This window comes from Pipra filicauda, unplaced genomic scaffold, assembly GCF_003945595.2.
Source record: "Pipra filicauda isolate LSUMZ 115617 unplaced genomic scaffold, ASM394559v2 scaffold10_size6260569_pilon, whole genome shotgun sequence".
Classification (NCBI taxonomy): domain Eukaryota; kingdom Metazoa; phylum Chordata; class Aves; order Passeriformes; family Pipridae; genus Pipra; species Pipra filicauda.
Window position 1 is genome coordinate 2,679,807 of NW_024103541.1, and position 21,460 is coordinate 2,701,266.

A 21,460-nucleotide genomic window follows, 5' to 3' on the forward strand; every position below is an offset into this window, starting at 1 on the left:
GGTGATCAGAATGATAATTTTTCCCTTTACATTCTACAAAATAATTGACCACTCAATTTGCTCACTCATTTGTGAGCAAATAAGTGGTTCTGCTTCAGCACCAGCCATTAAGGACAAGTGCCTTGCTATCAGGCACCACAGCTTCTCCCCTCCTAAGTTTAGGAGACAAAAGCAAACAAATCTACAATTTGTAGGGTTTTGGTCAGTAAATATTTGGGGAACATTACACTGTTTATAAACACTGTCATTCTTGAATTCTATCAACCTGCTGCTATCTGGGTGCTGTAGGTCCTAAAGGAATTAAAAACTAGTTCACATCAAGGGGGTTAGTGATGATACAGAAGCTTCTGTTCTTTGCAAGTTAACAAGTAAGAAAATTGGAAAGAAAACAATAAGCAGAGTAAGACATTTACACAAAGGCTTATTCATCAGTTCTGAAAAGTGTCATTTTAACTGTTGATAAAGCTTCCACGCTGTAAGGAAGGTGGTCATATGTTGTCTCTGCAGTAGCCATGTGGTCCAGCAGATATGTAATTTCATTTCCAGGAGTGTCTGAGGCAGAGCTGAAACACCCACCACTCAGCAGGACCCTGCAGCGCTGTCCTGACATGACCAGTTGTAGGCCTGAAGTTGTTCACAGGTAGCCAAAGCACATGCATGAATACCAGTTAATCCATGCCTTATGAACAGGGATGCAAGGACAGGACTCACAATAACAACCTTCCAATAAAGCTCTGATAAAGAGCAACTACACATTTGCATTTTAAAGGCATATGGATTACAGAAAAAACTTCGTGGTGTTTAAAATAGATACTAAAATAATATTATGAAAGTGTGAAGAAAACCAATTTAACCAAAAGCAATGGATTGAGGGTAAGTTCAAAGGAGTGAACGGGGTGTCTGCAGGCCAGCAATGGTATCACTACTGAACCTCTAAGCAACACAACTCTGGTATTCTACAGAAAAATATATGCAGACCTGCAAGTGTTAAAATGTGTTTTTTAGGGACATCAATATGAACAGAACATATGGGGCTGCTAATAACAAGAACTTTACATACTTCTCCTTTGAATCAGAGAATGAATGCCAGATTATAGCATTAACGCATTACAGAAGCTGACAATCAATACCAAAATGTAAAATATAACCTCCAGCAAAAAATGTATGAAGAAGTACCAAAGTGTAGATCCAAACTGCTGGACTGGTACTCCCTGCTTCCTGCTTACCACACAGCCCTGAATAAAGAGAACTGAATAACAAATCCTGTTTTGCATGGAGCTTCATGGCTGGAAAACCTGAACGAGTCTGGTGGGACTGGAAGCAGGCTGTTGTGGAGCAGCTGCACTGCAGACTGTCCTGAGAGCCAGAAGGTCCCAGAGAACTGACGGCAGCTGGAAGGAGCAGCAGACTCCAGGTGGAGCTGCCAACTCAAGGAGATGTCAATGAGTTCTTCCACAGCAAGAGGCTGCTTGTTTTCAGATATGTGCCCTGGCATTCTTGTATTACAGACAAGGATAAGTCTAGAATAAAGCAGATGATGACTTGGAAGCATTTCCCTGTTCTATGAGCAATTTTCTGTTTTGTTTTTTTTTTTTTTTAATGGTTTCTTCCCCTCCTCCTCCCCTCATCCACCAAAAATCTTAAGACACCAGGAGAAAATCTAGATCTTGTTTGGTGCTTTCAGATGATTTTTTTGGTACAAATATTTTCAACAATGAGACAGATAAAGGAGAATTTTATACTGAGAAAGAACACTATTATCTTTTGTGAGTTTATTCAGCATAAAAAATGAGGAAAAATACCTCTCTCCTTATATGTAAATTCTCAACAGGAATATTTTGAGTGTCAAGTGCATTTCCTTCTTTCAACTCACAAAATTTCAAAAGAGAAAGAAAACATAAATTTTTGGGGAAATCATACCTTAAACCAAGTTACTTGAGGCTGAGGTCGTCCTGTTATTTTACACGAGAATTTGCCTGTTTGGCCTTCACGCACAACAACTCTATTGGGTTTTGTAGCAAACTTAGGTGGACTTTCTCCCCAGATGCTTGGCCTCTGCTCCACAGATGGAACAGCAAGTCTTCCCCTGGAAAGGCAATTTACATTCTGGTTTTACAGAAGAACTGGAAGCTGTTGTGGTTAGAGCACACATCAGGTAGCATTTTAGGCCAGCGGTCTGCCAACAAGGGTATATAATTGGTGGCAACCAAGACTGTAGTTACTCCATATTTTTTTTGGCCAATGGAAGAAATGGAAATGCTGGTAATTACTGCTCTTGACTCCTCATGCAACTAAATAATATTATGCTAGGTACTGTAATCCATCATACACATAACAGATCTTGGGGACATTTTCAGTTGCTTATAAGCAGAGCTGGGCAAACCAAATGATAGGAAACACTGTATGCATTTAGTTTTTCCCATTTTCTGTTTCTTAGTTGCCTTCCTAATAGATAAATAATCTATTTATTGTGCAGACTTGTTCACTGTTCACTGTTTTTTATCATGTAATTTGTTTTGCTATTGAGTGCAATGACATAGTAATTAATTTCTGATTTATGAATTAGCACCTTGTTTTTGCAACACTTCTGACATGTCCTGGTAAATATTTTTGGTTTGGGGAAGAATTTTGTTTGTAATCTCATTGCTGCAATGTTTGCAAAGCAAACATGAAGAAGGCACAAAACCAAAGTACACCCATCTCGGGTGAATGACTGTTAAGTGTAAATGCCCAACTCTACTTACATGGCTGGCACAGCTGGGAAATGACAGGTGGAATGAAACTAGAGCGGCATCAGTGACTGCAGTCCAAAACCATAAACAGTTACACAACCATAAAACATCAAGCAATATTATAGGATGGAAAAATAAAAAAGATAAAATAATAATAAAATAAAGATAAAATAAAATAAGATAAAATAAATAAAGATAAAATAAAAAAGATGCAACGTCAGGTCTGTTAATGTCAATGGGAACACACTCTTTGCTCTGAAGCCTTGGTACAACAAAGACACATTAGCAGATGGCAGATGCTGATTTCTTTTCTTTTTTTTTTTCTTATGTTTAATTTCAAGCAAACTGAACCATTTTCAAGGCCTTTGTTTCCAGATGGCCCTTTGCCACATGCAAGTAAGATGTGTCAATACCTCACCATTCCTACCAGGGGTCAGATACTAACAGAGACCTCATCGCCTCAGTCCAAGGTGCTGCCAAGACATGACGGTTGCCATAAAGGCAGCTTGAGGTGTCTAAGTAAGAGATGATACCATAATGAAAGTGTTTACATGGACAACAGGACCAGCAAGAAGTATTGAGAAAGAAGGATGACTGTAATATGCTAAAATGAAAATTGCTTTATCATATAATTGAATATCTGATAGCTTTTAATGTCGTCTTCCTCATGGTACCACTAAAGAAGAGTATAAATGTGTATTAAAGAAGTCTTTTAGTGACCATCTTTAGGGGGTTTTAGGTTCCTATAGTTATATATCTGTGCACATATACTAACTCATTAAAAGAAAATCACCTACTAGCTGGCCTGCAGCTTTCTGGCTGGTTCCTAAACATGCACAAATGGAAATGTATATTTTTTTTCTTTTCCCCTTTCCCCATTTATGTAAAGGCATAAACTTGCCATACCATAAAATTATTAATACTGAACAGGAGCAAAACATGGGAGCATGAAAAATGAGGACAATCACTCTAACTCTGTGCAATGCAGTGGATTAGGATTGTGCTTTGTAAAGTCTGAATGTACAACAAAACATAACAGCAACCTTAACTGTCCTTTCTTGCTTTGATTATTTGTCCTGCATGTATTTCTGCAGCACATTTACAATACAGACTTTATCATGTAAAAGCCTTCCTGATTATTTACTATTTTCTTTTACTTAACCATTTTCACTATTGTAATCTCAGTTAATTTTAAAATTCAAAACAAAGATAAACAATGTTCATATCAGTGATGAAATTAAAATCTTCAGTTGTAACTATCTGTATTCTGATCACTAACGTAATCAGAAACATGGATTTTTGTCTATATCCAGGGAGACTCATTGCCAGGGATGTGAATCAGAAAAAATTCTGCTTAAATTCAAACTACTTATAAAACAAAATAATTCAGCTCTTGGAAGAATTAGGTCTGAGGTTTTTAAAACAGTGGCATTCACTTAATTGTAAATGTTTACTGAAGTGCATAAAGCACATGACAAGAAGTAGACTATTTTATGTGCCAGCTTAGATCACCCCATTGGCCCATTCTTGGTGACAGTTATTCCAAACCAGAGCGTTTATTCCTTCCGGACTACAGTTTACCCGCTGTGTTGCTTGGAAATATTTAAATTCTGTGTGAGAGAAGGCTGATTTCAGTTGCTTTACTGACGACTCTCAGTATTTGCTCTGTCTTTATAAAGAGACTGTCAGGTCATGGAAGTTTTGGGGAAGGATTTCTGAGTATCAGAGAGCAGAGACAAGAGAGTGCAATATCACATCAGAGGACGGTGCAATATTGCAGGTATCAGCAGGATGTTCTGTTTTCAGCCAGATTAATTCCTCAGTCAGCATGTGGGAGCACTAGCTGTATCCTCACAGTCTCAACCATTTTGCTAACCCTGCAGCTCTCATGGTAGCTATTCTGCTTGGGATAAATGGAGATTTTTAGAAAGAGTAATTTTACTTGTTTTCCTACCAAAATATATTAAAGTGTTTGGTAAACAATATCAAAGCCATTGGACTTCTTACCCAGGGGTTTTGGCACTGGATGGCAGGCTGTATTTCATCAAGGAGCTTCCTGTAATATAGGATAGAAAAACAGGAAGTCAGAAGCTTTGTCAAGACCATTGGGAATTACAGACACTAAAGACTGTGTAAAATATGCATTTCTACAGGTTTCAAACGCAAAGGAGAAATGCAACATTTGCAGTGTAAGGTTATGTCATCTGTAGTCTCAAAGTTAGGCTCTCCAATTTCAAAAACAAGCTTTAGCACAGTTACTGTCTACTTAGTAGTAACAACACTGCAGAGTATTAAGGCAGAAATATTTTTTAACAAGTGAATAAAACACTGTGTCTAATTTCTACAGTGCAGCACTAATTCGAATTAAGATAGCAAAAGAAGGTTTTTGGACTGTGAAAGAGGTCTTACTTTACTCGTTTGGGTTTTCAGCCCCATGCTAGCCCACACCACCTTTTCCGTAAAGAAAACAAAGCTTCTCCCTTGCTGCCGTCCGCAGGAGGGAGATCCCTGCGCAGCCGTGTAATCCCAGCGCCACCTGGTGCACACAGCGCCCGGGAAGCTTTGGGACCGACCTGGGAGAGACCCAGACCGCAGCATCAAACAAACAAGTCTGATGGCTGTGAAAAAAATACTTGTTCTAGAGCCTTATAAGAACCCACATCACTGTCAGACAGGACAGCCATGCAGATGGAAAGACTAGATCGTGTTTCAGTAGCATTTGTCAAGTAACAGTCGGCCCCACACAGGTATCTTTGCTGAGAAGAGGAAAAAATCTGTGCTTTGCTATCTTGATGCATAAAGGGATTTTTAGAATAAGGACCATATAATTCTCAGACTCTGAGAAATTCGGTCATTGGGTACTGCCTTGAAGTTTCTTTTAAACTGCATCAAAGCCCAGGTCAGAAAAACTGATATAAAAACAGCTTTTAAAAAAAAATCTTCCACCTCCATGTAAATTATCACTCATAAAGTTGTCATGGCTTAAAACTAGGGGCATAAAAGATTTTGCATGATTTTTACAACAGAAGGCATTAATAATCACGCCAGGTCTATGCATATTTCAGTATGAACTCTGAGGATATCTGTTAGAGATTTTGACTGTGAATAAACCTAAATGCTGATTGTTTCAGGACTGCTTCAGATTTTTTTCTTTGCTTCAAGAATTCAACACAAAGTTGTGACCAGAGAGGTTGTGACATTCAACAGATCTCTGACATGACCAAATTGCAGTACAATTGATTTCAATCCTTCCCTGGCTTTGTGTCACTCTTTAAATTTTACATTTGGCAGTTTGCAACTATCTAATATGCAGATGTTCTCTTAAAAATTCCTGGGTTTGATCTTGGCTGTTTCCCGTGTGACATTAAGCATGCAATTACAACCAGGAGTGCAGCTTAGCAAATGGCAGCGTGCATGGAGAACTCCAGAAACCCACTGACTCAGTGTGCCTATCTGTGAAGCAACCAAGATGGCCACAGTTTTTACTGCCTGAGAGAAAATGTTAAGTTTCCAGGCCTTTGTTTCTGTCCTGAGTGGTGACTTCCATGAAAATTACAGAGTTTATAGCAAAATCTGTAAGGCTAGGACTTGTGTTAGCTGGGCATCATCATACTGAAACTGAACACACACTTCATCCAGCGGTAGACATTTAGTTCCCTGAAAAATGCCTTAAACTGTGAAGTTTCTCTTGCCCCAATAAGAAAACACAAGCTATGATTTTAACTAGACAGTTTAACTCAGCTTATTCCTTTAATTAAACTCTATAATCATCACTGCAGTAATGTAAGTATCCTCTTACCTTCCACTGTCAGTTCCACAGTCACTTGACGAACCCCACCATCATTTGCAGCCTCACAGGTGTATTTACCACCATCACCTTCCTGCACACCTTTGATCACCAAGCTGAACACCCCCCGAATGCTGTGGTCCACGACATAATGGTCTCCCTCTGGGACAGGATGCCCATTTCTGTACCATGTGATCTGGGGCTCAGGGTATCCTCTGACCTGGAAAGATGTGAGAGAGATGGAGAAAGAAGGTAAACTTAACAGATGATGACATCAGGAAGAAATGTCGGACATTTAGCAATGCAGTGGAAAGTTCTTGACACGGGAGCTGTTAAACACATATTCTTTGCAAGCCAAATGGCAGAACATAGTGAAATGAAAAAACTCTTGGATAAGTCAAACTTAAAATCATAAGACTAGTCAGGCAGATAGATACCTATGCAGAAAATCTTCCCACTTCTACGGTTTCTCCACAGAAACAAAGTGACAGTGCCGATGAAGAATCCTTACCCTGGGTCCTCACTGTTCAGAAACTGAAGGGCAGTAGTGCTACTACACCTCTAAGTATGCAAGACTACAAGGTAGCCAGACCAAAAATTTCTAGCATGATTGCCAAGGATTGGGCTTATAATGGAAATGTAATGAGATATAGTGGCTCCTGACAATATACAGGCAAGAAATGCAGACACATATCAAATTTTGCCTTGATCTTTAAAAGCAGAAGATAAGGAGTTGCAATTTACGAAAGTGTCATTAAGGGTCATTCTCATATTATGGAGGGAGAGAGACTACAAGCACCTACACATATTCACACAAAAACACTACTCAACTTAAACAGCTTTGTGGTCTACCCAAAAGAAGAATTTTCAAAAAAATGAACCAGTCCTGTGCTCATTAAATATTAATATATCCCTTCCTGCTATGGCATTAATGATACCTTCAGATTTGCAGACAGATCCTCAGTTGGTATAACTGAGAACTGAGTTATTGATTTCAACTGAGCTGTTGCAACTCAATGAGGATCTGTGTGTTTCTTTTGCAAAAAAAAAAAAAAAGGAAAGGGAAAAGCAGACATACACCAGTTTTCACCAACAAAATGACTACTCAGGCAAAGGTTCTTCCTCTGCTGTATGAGAGATCCCATCCCCTTTGAGGGTCGCTTACTATGTGTTAATTGTGAGTAAGTTTCTCCAGTCATCATAACAACTCCTGACTGCAGAACTTCTCTCCTAATCCCCACTCTGATATGTTCACCCCCCATCTTCCAACTCTTTGATCCTTTGCCTGCATGTCATGAAGTAACTGATGGATCAAGATGAGCTGGGATGAGTAATAGTTGTGGCTGTGTTTGCTCACTGGGAAAGAAGTACTGTTGCATTCTGAACTACATTATCAAATTTTGGCAACTGAACAGGAAGTCCCTTCAACCTCCAGGTGGGCAAAATATTGATGATCTGTCTTGATTTGAAGAAGGCTTGGTTGTGGCTTGGGCAAATTCCTCCCAGCATTCTCCTCTCAATCCTCGTTTCAGCTCTGCTTTCTCTGACTGCACAGCACTTACTTTCCAAATTAAAATCTTTAACCAACCAACCTTACCCATTCCTAGGTTCTCTTCTTTCAAAACCTTTCATTTTTAATCCAGCCCCACCTCACTCCAGCTGGGTTTCTCATTTGCTGGAGTTTAACCTACAGCTGTCAGAAATTTTTCTCTTTCCTTTAATTCTCTAGGTATCAGTTCAGAGAAATTAATTTTGCCAGTGATGTGATGACCTCTTCTTCCTGACACTACTTACTCAATATAAAGGACATTAATGTTTGCGAACAGCGTGAATATGCTGAATAAACTGAAGAAACTTTCCACTCTGGTACAAACTTCTCCAGTTCTTTCTGAGTCTATCTTTACCTAAGCAGGAGCCATGTTCCATGAAGAATAAATTGTGGGATCCTGCACACTGAGAGCTGATTCCTGTTTAAAAAAAACCCGCAGCATCTTTCTAAAGCCATTTTGTGGCCATGCCTTTTCTTTTCTGTGCTTTCTGTAAAACAACAGCTCCCACTCAACCCAGAATTCTAACTCTTCTCCAGCAAATTGGTTTAGTGCTTACTCAGAGCACAGGTTCCAAGGAATATCTTTCTCAGCACAATTCATTTTCAGAAAAAGGGAATTGTGAAGCATCAATATGAGATTGTTACAGTACTGTAACTCCTGTTAGTTGATAATGTGCTCATTGGCACAGAAAGTGACTTGGACCAAATAACTGCTTCTTACTATTGTCAATGCCCTTGTACTCATCTTTTCATTCTAGATTAAGAAACCAACAGAGAGATTAAGTGATTTACCTAAAGAGTTACTACCTCTCATTTTTACTTCACTAAATATTAAGAGTTCCTTGAAATATTTGAGGCAAAATGGCTTTCAAACTGTTACATCAAGTAATACAATACAGTAAAATGACAGAGTAGCACTTGAATGATGTGAAGGCAGAACCACCTTTTCAGTGCATTACATCACAACCCCTTCACTAAAATCAGTCTAACCACATCTGTTTACAGCTGCTGAGATTCTGGCCTGTGAATGCAAGTCATCAATTACACATCACTTAATATATTTACTGTTTTTTTCCAGTTCACAGTAATTCTTTCTGGTGTTTTTGTTGTATTGTTCAACCCAGCTTCAAAGCTCCCAAGTATTAACATTCCATCAATTATCCCAGGGAACAACTGGGGTCGAAGCAATGGGAAATACCTTTCTTCCTTTTCCTTTTTGTTTTATAATATTCTTAAGTCCCTCTTGGACCACATGAGGCCATTTTTAGCTGACCCCTCAAGCTCTGGTATACCATTATACGTGTCCTTCCAGTATCACATGACTGAGGTTACAATAAGTACTTTTCCATTTCTTCTATGTGTGTTTATTTTATGCTCGCTATGTCTGTGTTATTTTGTTCATCCACACCTCTACACTGAGGAAATGCCACACCGAAAATTACAAACACAGGCAATCAGCATGCCATTTCCTTCCAAAAGTTTGAGTCATTCTCTTCCCAAACTCTGATTTTTTTTCGTTCATTTTTTGTCAAAAATGAATTGATGGGAAAGCAGAAGTTTACAGAATTGCTCTGTTGCAAGGATTTATTTCAGGTTTGGGTTTGGAATGTGTTTCAAACTGAGCCAGACCTCTCTGAAATACATAGTCTTGCCATAAAAGTGTCAGGGACCCTTAAACAAATCACTGGTTACTGGGTTTTGATCCTAATGGATCAATTCCAGAACTGCAGCAGGTTTTATATTCCTCCCAACCTTTAGAGCTCACTAAAAACATCTGCCTTGCATAAATCCACAGCAAACAGAAATTTATCTGCTTATTTAATGCCCAGCAGCAGAAGGCTATAACCTTTATTTACAGCTTGGCCTGTGTGAGTATTGCCAGTTCCATTGAGGCTACAGCTTCTCTTTACCTGTTCTACAACAATAACAAGTGGAAAATTGACAGCAAGCAGCAAATAGCCATTGTATCAGCACAAACATGAGTTTTGAGTTTTTATCTGGATGCATCAATTGCTTAGAGTGTTCCTGGGAAAGTCTGCTAAGGTAAAAGAGGCCTTCTGCTCTGTGCAGAAGGGGACAGCAAGGGGACAGAGCTGAGAGAGAACCTGTTGTGTGTGAAACTCTCAGAGTTAGGATTGTTTTGCATCTGGGTCTGAGGGAATGCTATTGAAGAGGGCAGCACTAGATGCCCAAAGAAAAGAAATAAGGGGTCAAAAATAGAACAAATCTATGGAAGCCGTACGCTAAAGGATAGAATTATTAAAAAATGCACCAGTACAAACTATTCCCCTCTGTCACAAAGCAAAAGGCATTCAGTGACCACCAATGGCAAATATATTCAGTGATCCTTTTGTTTGTTCAAAAGGACAGGAAAGATTTTTTAAAAATTAGCCTATATCTAAAAAGAGCTGTTTATACACTAATTTCAAAGAACCATAGGTTTGCCTACTTAAACACATCACTGGCTCCAGTGAGGTCAACAATGAACATAAACCCACAGCACCCAAAAGAGTCAGCAGTAAGTGACAATAAACCAAAGTGTAAGTGAAACTGTGAAACACTGATGGGCTGTGAACCATTATTGAGTATTTCTCACTTTGACAGTAACACCTAAAGACTGTTAGAAATGATGGCAAACATTAACATGACATATTCAAGCACTATACTGGCAGAGGTGTTCAGTGCTTGATGTTAAGGACTAGATAAATGTCCCATTTTCCTACTTAAGGTCATATTTAACACACAAGCAATGAGATCAGGAAGAAAACAGCTACCAAAAGGATTTATTTGCTTGCAAAATCTCCTCAGATTGCATCATATATAGACAGGCACCCACAAATTGTACTAAGACTGGCAATGTTACAGCTGTTAAGAAGTTGCTATTCAAAATAACTCCCCTCCTAGAGATGATTTCATATGCTGCAATATGAATTCACTAATGACTAAAATTGCTCAGAAGAGACAATCCTTCTCCCATGAAATCAGAATTTTAGGACATCCAGATTTTGTCAGCACACAGCATTCAGTTGTGCTGCTATTTCTGTAGACTACCTTTGCCTTAATTCCACAAAGTCCAGAATTAAGACCTATGTGTGTGTTGTATTCAATCAAATCAATAAAAGAATCAGTTGTATTTGTGTGGTTCGATCCATCTGAAGAAACTTGATTTTGAATTTACATTTGAGAGACAGAAATATCTATTCACATGCTATTCAAAATGAAGCTTTCAACCTAATTTTCATATCTTGCTGCTTTTTGAGGAAGGTTGTCCCCTTTGTTGGCTCTTAAAGAATAACAGGGTAGTATTTGAGGACACGGTTTAGTGGTGAACATGTGGGGTGAGAGGTTGGTGGTTTGACTTGATGATCTCAGAGCCCAACCTTAATGATTCTATGATTCTATGATGTAACACTCCAAAATAAGCAGGTTTTGTGCTCCTGCAGCTAAGTGACACTGCTTTTTGACACCTATTTCTCAGTGAGAACTTGGAACTGCCCATTTATATTTGAGACAGACAAATACAATATATACTTCTTACAGTAAATCTGTACATGTACACGAATAAAGCATTATGCAAATACAGACTTTTCCACTTGTCTTGAGACTTTTAAGGATATGCAGACCTTGAGGCTACCACCAGTGATGCTCTTAGCCTGTATCTCAATCATTGCAACACAAAGAAATAATTTCTTTAAAACACTGATTGTTGGTACTGTAGTTAGCATATTTATAGTTAGACTGTAGCATCTGGAAGTTGTAAAGTAACACAAAAAAAGGTTTGGACAACCTGGGTAACAAGTCATATATGAAGAAAAGCAGTAATGAGAAATGTTTTCTAATGCATAAAAATACCTGCAAAGCAGAAGAGAATAAAGTATTTCCCACACCACAGTGGACAAGGGAAGCACTAAACTTTCAAGAGAAACTGGTCAGTGGGTTGGTAGATGATGTCTGACAGCAGTGACCTCCTCTAAAGGAACAGCAGGTGTTTACTTATGTGGCTGCCTGCCTATCTTAACATTAAGGAATACCAGAAACTGAGGGAAATTTGAGAAGGCTTTGTAGCCTATTCTCTGTTCTATGCCCATCTTCGACCAGAAACCATCAATTTCTGGGAGCCACACATCAGAAAAGGCCACAGAGAACAGAAGCTGCAAGGGGATAAAATGAGCATAGCTTCACTTAGGGTTGTCAGATGTTACCACTGAGCTCCCAAGTGTTTGCTGTGGGCAGATGATTAGCAGTCACACCAGAAGGACACGTCAAGAGATGTGAAAAACCACTCAGAGTATGTGCCAAACTTTGACCTTTATTCTGCTGCCTGTGAACTTGGCATAGCAAATACTCATTACTACTAGGGAGTAAACTACTTGCACTTTTTGCAAAACTTGGAGTAATGAGCTCATCTGAAGGTCATACAGTTGAAGGCTCTCATGCCAAGAGACTCAATCCAAACAGTAACAGCTGTTCTGTGGATGGAGCTCATCCTAGGTCCTACAAAAAAAGAGGTGTTTCCCATAGTCATCAGACTCTATCCACTGTCCCCTACCTTCCTTGGATTAAGAGCCAAGAGATTTTGGATCTGGACCTTGATTAAAAGACTTGTGAGGGGAATTAAGTACTTGAGAACAAACTTAGCAGAGGATGTAAAAATTGGATACACCATAACATGTCATCAGTCCGTGTAAAGAGAGCTGTGCATTGAAACTAGAAAAAAGCACCACTTCTTGTTTTAATAGTTTATACTGCTGTGAACTCTTAATTTCAGTCTTAGGAAAGAAGTACTATAAAACTGTTGAGACTACAACTGAACATCATGATTACAGCCCACCTAATAGGTAGTATAATTTGATTTTAATTTAATTTTTATGGTTAGTGCAGGTGGGAGACGCAGTTCTGGCCAGTGCAGGTCTTTTGTAAGTCTTGTAACAAAGCTTCTGTTAGGCTCAAGCTGCAGTTTGCTTTAACAAATGAACAGCAGATGTTCTTGATAAAGGAAAGTGGACATGATACATTGTTAAGCTCCTTCTGAGACTTTAAACACACACAAACCATATCTCAAGAATAGCTTACCCCTTTTAAAAGCTTGCTTTTAAAACAGAGAACTTGCCTGGCAAGGTTAAACATGAAAATGTTAAATATTTGGAGACTTAGCTATAACCTTGCAAACAAAGCGAATAAGCTGCCTCTTCTACAGAGCAGTCTAGAATCCACAGCTGTCTCATTAAAGCAAAACTGGAGTACAGTAGGAACAAAAATGCTCACCTCAAAGCATTACCTAATGTGCATACAAGAAAAAATAATGGTCTTTTGTAAACCTTGGGTGTGTTCTATTTTTCTACTCTGTACTCATGAATGCCAAATGGCACTTCATATTTTATAGTCCAGACACCAAACATGAGATCCTTTTGCAGATGGCACCCCACCAATTTTACTTTTGATTCTTTAAAAGCAGTTCTGCATAATCTGCTTATTCTGTATCTGCCTCTTCAACCCCTTTTTGCAGATTACAAAGGTGCTGAACACTACATATACTACCACAGTTCTTTGGGGGAATCAGTTTTTATGGTACTCAGCAGGGAAGAATTTATGACCTATCCATGAAAGACATGGTCTGCTAACTGAAAAGCAGACAGCAGCTGCAGATAATTTCTTCTTCAATCTTCTACATTTAATCATATTTCTTTTGTGAAACTCAGTGTCAAGGGTTTCCAGAGGTGCACAGAGTATTGGCTTTGTGCTCAGTCACCAGTGTAGCTGTTTGAATAAAGCATTGCTTCCCCAGGTACCATAACCTCAACAAGTCCATTTGTCTTATGTTTTTTCTGAAGGACTCCAGTGGAATTTCAGAGTAGCACTGTGTGCCAAGCTGCCTTCAGTTTATATAATTTCTGAGTTCAAACACCAGTCCCAATTAATGCAGCTCTTTAGAGAATACTTAAGCCCCACTTATTTCTTTAGGAATTAATCGTATGTGCTTTTCTTAAATTACATGTTCTTTCATTTAAATAATAAATTTAAATTTACTGTATTTAAAGTAACACTGTTATAGGAGTCTTCAGACACCCCAAAATAACCTGAAACATCATTCAGCTGAAATTCAGAACACTATCAAGATGGATTCTACCCTTTCCTGTACAGAGGACACAAAGGGAACACATTGTATAGAGGAGCACGTGTCGGTGTAGCTGGGATGTCAATCAGCAGCTGAACCAGAGGCTGTAAACCTCTGTTACACTAATGGGGGCATTTTCACACAGATGTTGCTGTCTCAGAGTGGCAGAGCTGTTCTGATGGAGCTTTAATAAATCATTCTACCAGTAGCAACATCTGCCTTTTTACTTTCCCCACACTGTAGCCAGCTGACCTGTAGCCATTAAGTGCATGACAAGAGTTTTATGCTAACCACCCACAGAGCTCACCTGGACCTTTTTTCCTGTAAGTACAGGTTTTCTAAACTTAATATGGAATTATAAATAGACTGAATCTCTGTCCGTCTTTAGTTCTATATTTAAATTTAGTCATTGTCTGATTTTCCCCATTTTTAAAAAGGCTTCCCTAGGCTGCCAATTCAAAACCAAACAGGTGCCATAAACCTTGGATAAAGACTAGGAGAAAGCTTAGCCTATTTCCTCCAATGCCACCCAGATGCCATCCTGACACACAAACTTGACAAGGTCTCTGCAAAGTGGTAAAATTCTGGCATTTTATCAAAGTAGGAGTGTGCAGGAAACTGAGTTTTGTACAAACTGAAGACAATTTCAGTTCTGAAATAGGTAGCTGTCACTCAGGAAAGTGTAACTTTGACTTCATAACTTCACAGCCGCGGATCTGAGACATGGAGACACTCAGACTTTGTCAAACTCACACTAAAAGGAACTTAGTTTCCATATTTAGTAAGGTTAGATAAAAATAATCTGGCCATATTTCCTCCTTGCCAACAAATTTTCTATTGCAGGAATCAATGCAAAGACTGAAATGAAGCTGCAGCACAAGGAGGCCACTGCTCTTCTTACCACAAATAATAACAGAATGTGTTTGTATACAGATATCAAAGAGCATAGTATTGAGTGAACTGTAAAGAGGATCCAGACAGAATAGGTCCAGAGTTTTGGCAGTAAAATGAGAACCATGTAAAATAGTGTTACAAATAAGAGAATTAAGTCACTGCCGGAGCAGAATGTGAGCAACTTACTAAGATACGGCTCTGTCAGCTCTCAATAACTTCAATGATGCCACATGTATGTGCCAAAAAGATTTGAAAGGCAAGGGCAAGCACAAGAACTCTCTAAAAAATACGTTAGATAAACTTAGAAGCTCTCTCTTGGATGAAACTCTCATCAATTTTAATGAGAATTTTCTCTGATTCTGAGTCTCTCCTCAAAGCAAAAAATAAGGCAAACTGCAAAGATGAAGCTTTCTTCCCACTTTCTTCCCATGGACCAACTTTTAAAAGTTGATAAATTTTGTGAGGTCCTGAGTAGGTTAAAATGCTAAAAAATTGCAAAGAAATAGCTGACCTAAGTGCATGGTTAAGGGTCACCTAGGATTATGCTGTAAGGATGTAAAGGAGTTCAAAGGGAAAAAACTGTGGCTGCAGAATGGAAGTAAGGCTCTTGCTAGTTGTTCCACACAGCCCACTAAGCCCCATAAAATTTGCTCTCTTGCTCTCTTGCCCTATCCTCCCAGCTTTGGTGATTCTGACTCAAGATGTCTATGAAATATTACTAAATGAAGCAGCTGCTTTAAGTCAGTAGCCATGAGTTTAGGAGAATTTCAGAAGTTTCCTGGTAGGACCAGTGCTCATTTCAGAGCAGCAGCAATCTTTGCTACAGGATTTTGAGAAATCAGACCGGAGTTTCACTTTGTTGTGAGAGGTTTCAGAACAGGAGCGGTTCATTCATTTCCAGTTCAACAGGACAGCCTCATTTCCTGTGTTTGCCACTACTTTTGTTCATAAATTTTATTTGGCAGCAGTAGAGGATTGAAACATAAAACAGTTTAACACAATAATAATAAATTTTTGGGAAGTTGTCTCCCCTCTTCCCACCACCAAAAGCTTAGCTTTTAAGACTTGATGCACATTTTTACTTTCAGTTGTGAATCCTTCATTCATCCTTCATTCAATAACAATTCAGAAAGGTGGATAATGGTTGTTTAGACCAAGCATCAGCACAAGGAAGCCCCCTGAACAAGTACAGGATGAAATGAACACCAATATTTTGCTCTGTCATTAGCAAAATATGTGCACGTCCCCACTTAGAAACTGTAAACATTTTGCTGTTTTACCTCACAAAACTGATCACAGAATCCAGATGCTTTGAGCCACAGCTTGAGACTGGGACAGCATCAGGTCAAAAGACTCTGTTGATACCACACAAAAGAAGCACAACCAAACAGCATCAATTATTTTCAGAGCAACAATCCCTTCATAACAATAATATTTGGGGTTTGAATTGGCAGATGCTTTTTAAAGACGACAATCCACTCTGTTTCTTTTTTTCTAAAGAGAATGTTCATCATTGACCGCAGTAAAACTTGCAAAAATTATTTTTCCTTTGCATATTATTTCTGGAAGACTGAAAGACTTTGTTTTTTTAACTTACTGATGTGAAGTTTCTGTCTTAATGGGACATGAATTTATTTTACATGTCACTGACTACTAGTGGCCCTATCTTCTTGTAGGAACTATGCCACTGAACAAATGAGCTTCATACTTTCCTAGCTCAGGGATGTTCTTAGGGATTCAATATCAGTACATCCTATCAGTACATGCTATCAACAGATAAGGAATCTCTACAAATTTACATGAGCACACACAGTATGCATGACCCGTTGTGGAAAATTAATTTAAAAAAGAAAAAATATATGCTTTCATTCTGTGCCCAAACACACAGCTACTGGCAAATATGTTTAAAGCTATGAAAACCATAATTAAGGGCAGCAATCCGCATCTGGAATGTAAAGTGGTAACAAACACTCTGTGCTCTGAATGAACATGCCCTCAGCTTCCAACCAGACAAGATTTATCTCCTGCAATTCAGGAGCCTGGCCATGGCCACAGAGAATGCTAAAACTTTGTTGCTGAGTTGCCTGCACAGTTGCATGTGCATTTAAAGACTGTCTGCTGAGAGTGATGAATGCTGCTGGCAAAGGCTGTGCTCTGGATAGGCTACAAAAACTCTCCTCAGTTCTGTGAACTGCTTTGTTAGTGCTTCCTGGTGGGGCTGAGAAGTGCCATTTGTTTTAAACTTCATTAAAAAGTACAACTGATGTGATTACAAAGAGATAAAAAATGCAATGCTGGATTGTGAAGATTTAAATACATTAGCATTTCTCATTGCACTGTTTGTTCCATTATGTGCAAGTTCTGGCCATGCATTAAACAATGAAGACTTCCATACAAAATCCTATTGTGGAACATCAACTGCTCATCAGCAACTGTCTTTCATCCTGTAATAATCTGTAAAATCTATAAGCTTTCCCAAATACACACATACACTTTTTAATAACAGCTTAGGAGAGGTAATTCAGACAGTACAATGTATGAATGGCTGTGTTTAAAATAAAAATAAAAATGAAGGGCTGAGCAACAACTGTTTAAAAGGAAAAACCCTCAAAGCACTAACTGAAATACTAAGTACAAATTGATGTGGCTATAAATTTCTAGTTTAACAGTTCAGGATAAATATTTATAGACATGCTGAGTTCAAGAGAAAGTTTGTGGGCTTGCCTCTTCTTTCTAATGCTTTCTCTCAAAACTGAAATTGCTGTGATCTTGGTAAGAGAAACACACACGTGCGCTCAAAAGTAGCTCCATTTGTTTGGGTTGCGGAAGAAGCGCTTACTCTGCTTATGCTTTCAACAGAGCTCCACTTCACTGCCGTTGCTGGCATTGCTATTGAGAGGATTGAACAAATCCAACAGTGTTTTCCATTAAACCTGTAGCTGTGTAATAGTCTCCTGAGCAGACAAATCTTTGTCTACACTTCCGTCCATTAGCAGATCCCAACAAACGAGCTTTGTGTCAAGACTCTGAGGACCTAATTCTGGCATTGAAAAGGTGATGCCCTTAGTCCATCAGCAGTCACCTAAATAGCTGTGATATTCACACCTATTGCAAATCTTAACTTTCTCTTCCAAAATCAGAAGCTATTTATCTCCAAGAAGGATAGATTTGTGTCTGAGGTACTGGATGGGAATTGAACCTCTGGAACATAGCAGTTCAGCTCTGAATCCAAGCATGTTTATCTGTGTGATCTTGCACAAGCCAATAACTCTCACCATGTCTCAGTACCCCACATAAATGTCAAGGAGGTAACAATGACTATTTCCTCTGTTGCTTTAGCTAGGAAGGCCAGCAGAGAAGGATCCAACTCTACTCTGGCCTGTGTATGTGTTAAATACCATCCGCAGACATACACTAGGACTCTACTTGAATTAGGCTAAGTGGTACCATGAAATAAGCAAAAATCAATACCATTTGCCATAGTTCTTTAATCTGTATTTCCAAGACTTTATCATAATTTTTCTTCTAGTGCCTTGGCTTTCAGCATAACTTTGTTTTGAAATATTTATATTTGCCTCCCTGCAGAGACAAACTGCTGAGTTATTCTTTTATAAGGGAACACCAGAGCTCATATAGACAAAAATAATCAAGCTTAAGTATATTGAACTCTTGTTCCAGGGTGTTCACAGAACAGAAAAATTTGTTATTCACTTTATTTTTTTTTAATAATTATTTATAATTCATTATCTCTGTTTACCAGTATGGGAGTATGACATAAATGAATTCGATTTCACGTACTACCATGTGTGTGGGTGCATTTACAAACCTTCTACAAAACAGTGTGCACTACATTAATATTCTAAGCTTTGCAAAAACAATTTAAATACATGCACCATAACTATAGGTTTGCTGGTGTATAATGGGGCACATGGAAAGAATGGCAAACTCTCAAGCCACAGAGTTCCAATTTGACTCTACTATGCAGCTAGAGGAAAATTACCATTCTGATTCAACATGAGTTGAGAAAGTGCAGAGCTGGATGAAATAATCTCAATATTCTGTTGCCAAAAGGCAAATAACCATGAGCAGAACTATTTAATTTGTCAGTCTTTGCTTCTCTTATTTTCTTTGGGCTATGTGTGGAGATTGTTGACATCTTCAAATGAAAAGTTTTTGTATACATTGCACTTGGCATGAAGTATGGCTTTTAATTAGTATTTTAGCAAGCTAAGCTGTTGTGTTTATAATAAATGCTATTTCTATAGAGTAACATTTACCACAGTATTTTGAAAAGGTGCAGAAAAATAAGGAAAATCCAGAAAGAAACATAACTTATTTTTCCATTTTGCCTAATTCTTCACGTGAATTACAAAGGTCTCCACATAAGCAATAAAACAATGCAAAACTGACTATGAATTTGTACCAGTTTTAGCCACAGTATTTTCAGAAGAAAAGAATTGCTTTGTTCTGTCTGGCTACAGGTTTACAGCGATGCACTGACTTACAGAGAATAAAGCTGTCTTCATCACCAGAAAGCCTAGAATTTTTTTTTGAAAATGGAAGATTTCCAGGTTTCCACTATGTCTATTCCTAAAACTCCTGTGAAGAATAAAGGCATAAGAGCTTAGATCATCTCTAGACTCTCACTACAACATATTCTTCATGTGGGATGGCTAGCTCAGAGGTCAAGTCACCAACTTGTGAGTCAACAAATATGATTTAATTCCCAACTTGGTTGTCAGGTCTCCTAGAAGAATAAAGTTAACATATTTAGGCAAGCAATTCCAAGCCCTTATACTGGAAGAGTCACCTCAGGGACATTCCCATCAGTGGAATGCCTTGATTTTCTGGCTCCAGCTAGTGCAGAGAGCTTTGACATGTAATCTCTGACTGCAATAGGAGTAGCAGTGTCTCCCTCATCACGCACTACCCCAACACATCAACATCTTTCCTCTTCCAAAGGTTATTTCCCAACATAAGAGAAGAACACAGAGATGTGTATTCACATGGGATGCTGAACTATGAACTGGCTCAAAGCTGACTTTTGGCTTAAAAATCTTGATGAAGGCAGGTTTGTCCCCTAACTAACACTGAACAATGAGCTCTTGGCAGCTTAGGTACAAAACCAGGTGCTGTTTCAGGCCCTTGCTAGAAATGCAGAAACCTCCAGTAACCAGATAATGTCTTACAAACTGAACACTAAAAACTGAACTGGGCACCTATGGAAGGACAATCTGGCCTTGCCTACTTTTGCTCCTGACTGTATCTGCTTTTGGAATCCTGAACCCAGTTCATTGCTTGCCATGTCTGGGACCAGCAGTAGACCCTGTCAGAGCCCATGGCACTACCTGATGTGTGCAGAGCCTGTGGGACTGTGCCCAGCTGGTGATGGCACAGGCTGTGTGTAGCTCCTCCTCAGCTCCTGGCTCACTCCTCTGGGGAGCAGCCAGCCCTCCCTGCTCCCTGTCAGACAGACTGGCTTCTCCCCTTCATTAACGGGTTCAGTTGTACACGATTCACAGCAATGTTTCTTTCTGTTCAGCATGCACTTAGATACTAGAGAGTCCAGATGTTACACAGAAAAAAAATGATGTCGTCTGGTTTTGCCCAGTAGGTTTCTGAACTTCATACTGCATCCCTGAGTAAACAGAGCCAAGCAACATGTCAAAAGCAGAAATTTTTAGCTTTGGAGTCTAGGTGCTGGAATGAGTGTGGACTGAGCAAAACCAGAATGAGTAATGATGTGTTTTGATTATAAACCTTCTCCACATGTGGCCTTCTGCAGAGATTCTGAATGCATCATGCTTGCTAGCTATTAATGACTACCTTCTTTTCCTGCATCAAAACTGTGACCTGGTGGCATTTGGTGCAAACTCTAAAGGACACATTTATAGACAGTCAAATGCATACTTTGCTATTTTAGGTGGGGCTCTCGTTGTTATATGTGGCACTGAGCCCCTCCCTGACCTTTGTGGTTTCATCACCCAGATGGAGACAAGGGCCTGGAGTGAATTTAAGCCTTCCTTATGATGGCAGAAGGCAAAAATATTACTAGTTAGCCAAATGCCTGCCTGATGATAAGCATTCTGTTCTACCTATTGGTAAGCTAGAAAAACAAAATTTAAGCTAGGGGCATATTTGTGGAAGAAAAAAAAAAATCAACCAAAATACTTTCCCCACTTTTTCATCCCTCTCACACCACTATGGGCTATTGCAGGGCAAGGAAAAGAAAGTCAACTACTCACACACTTCCATTTACTAGGTCTTTTTTAACCTTTAAACATATTATGACCATGAAATGCACAATTCCCCAAAAAATCAAATTTAAAACATCGTTATGTTAAGTTGCAGTCATGTTTCATGTACTGCTAAGACCATTTACT

The 21,460-nt window shown here is 38.9% G+C and overlaps 1 protein-coding gene across 6 annotated transcripts in view; it reads right to left on the minus strand.

Moving 5' to 3' along the window:
• The window catches only part of MYLK (myosin light chain kinase), a 201,432-nt gene that overhangs the window by 113,411 nt on the left and 66,561 nt on the right, over nt 1-21,460 (minus strand). For all 6 annotated transcript variants that reach the window (XM_027714929.2, XM_027714928.2, XM_027714930.2 and 3 more), the window contains 3 exons: nt 6,532-6,739; nt 4,740-4,788; nt 1,921-2,086 (listed from right to left, as the gene is read on the minus strand). In XM_027714929.2, coding sequence (XP_027570730.1) covers nt 1,921-2,086; nt 4,740-4,788; nt 6,532-6,739 — 423 coding nt within the window. The remainder of the gene's footprint in view (nt 1-1,920; nt 2,087-4,739; nt 4,789-6,531; nt 6,740-21,460) is intronic.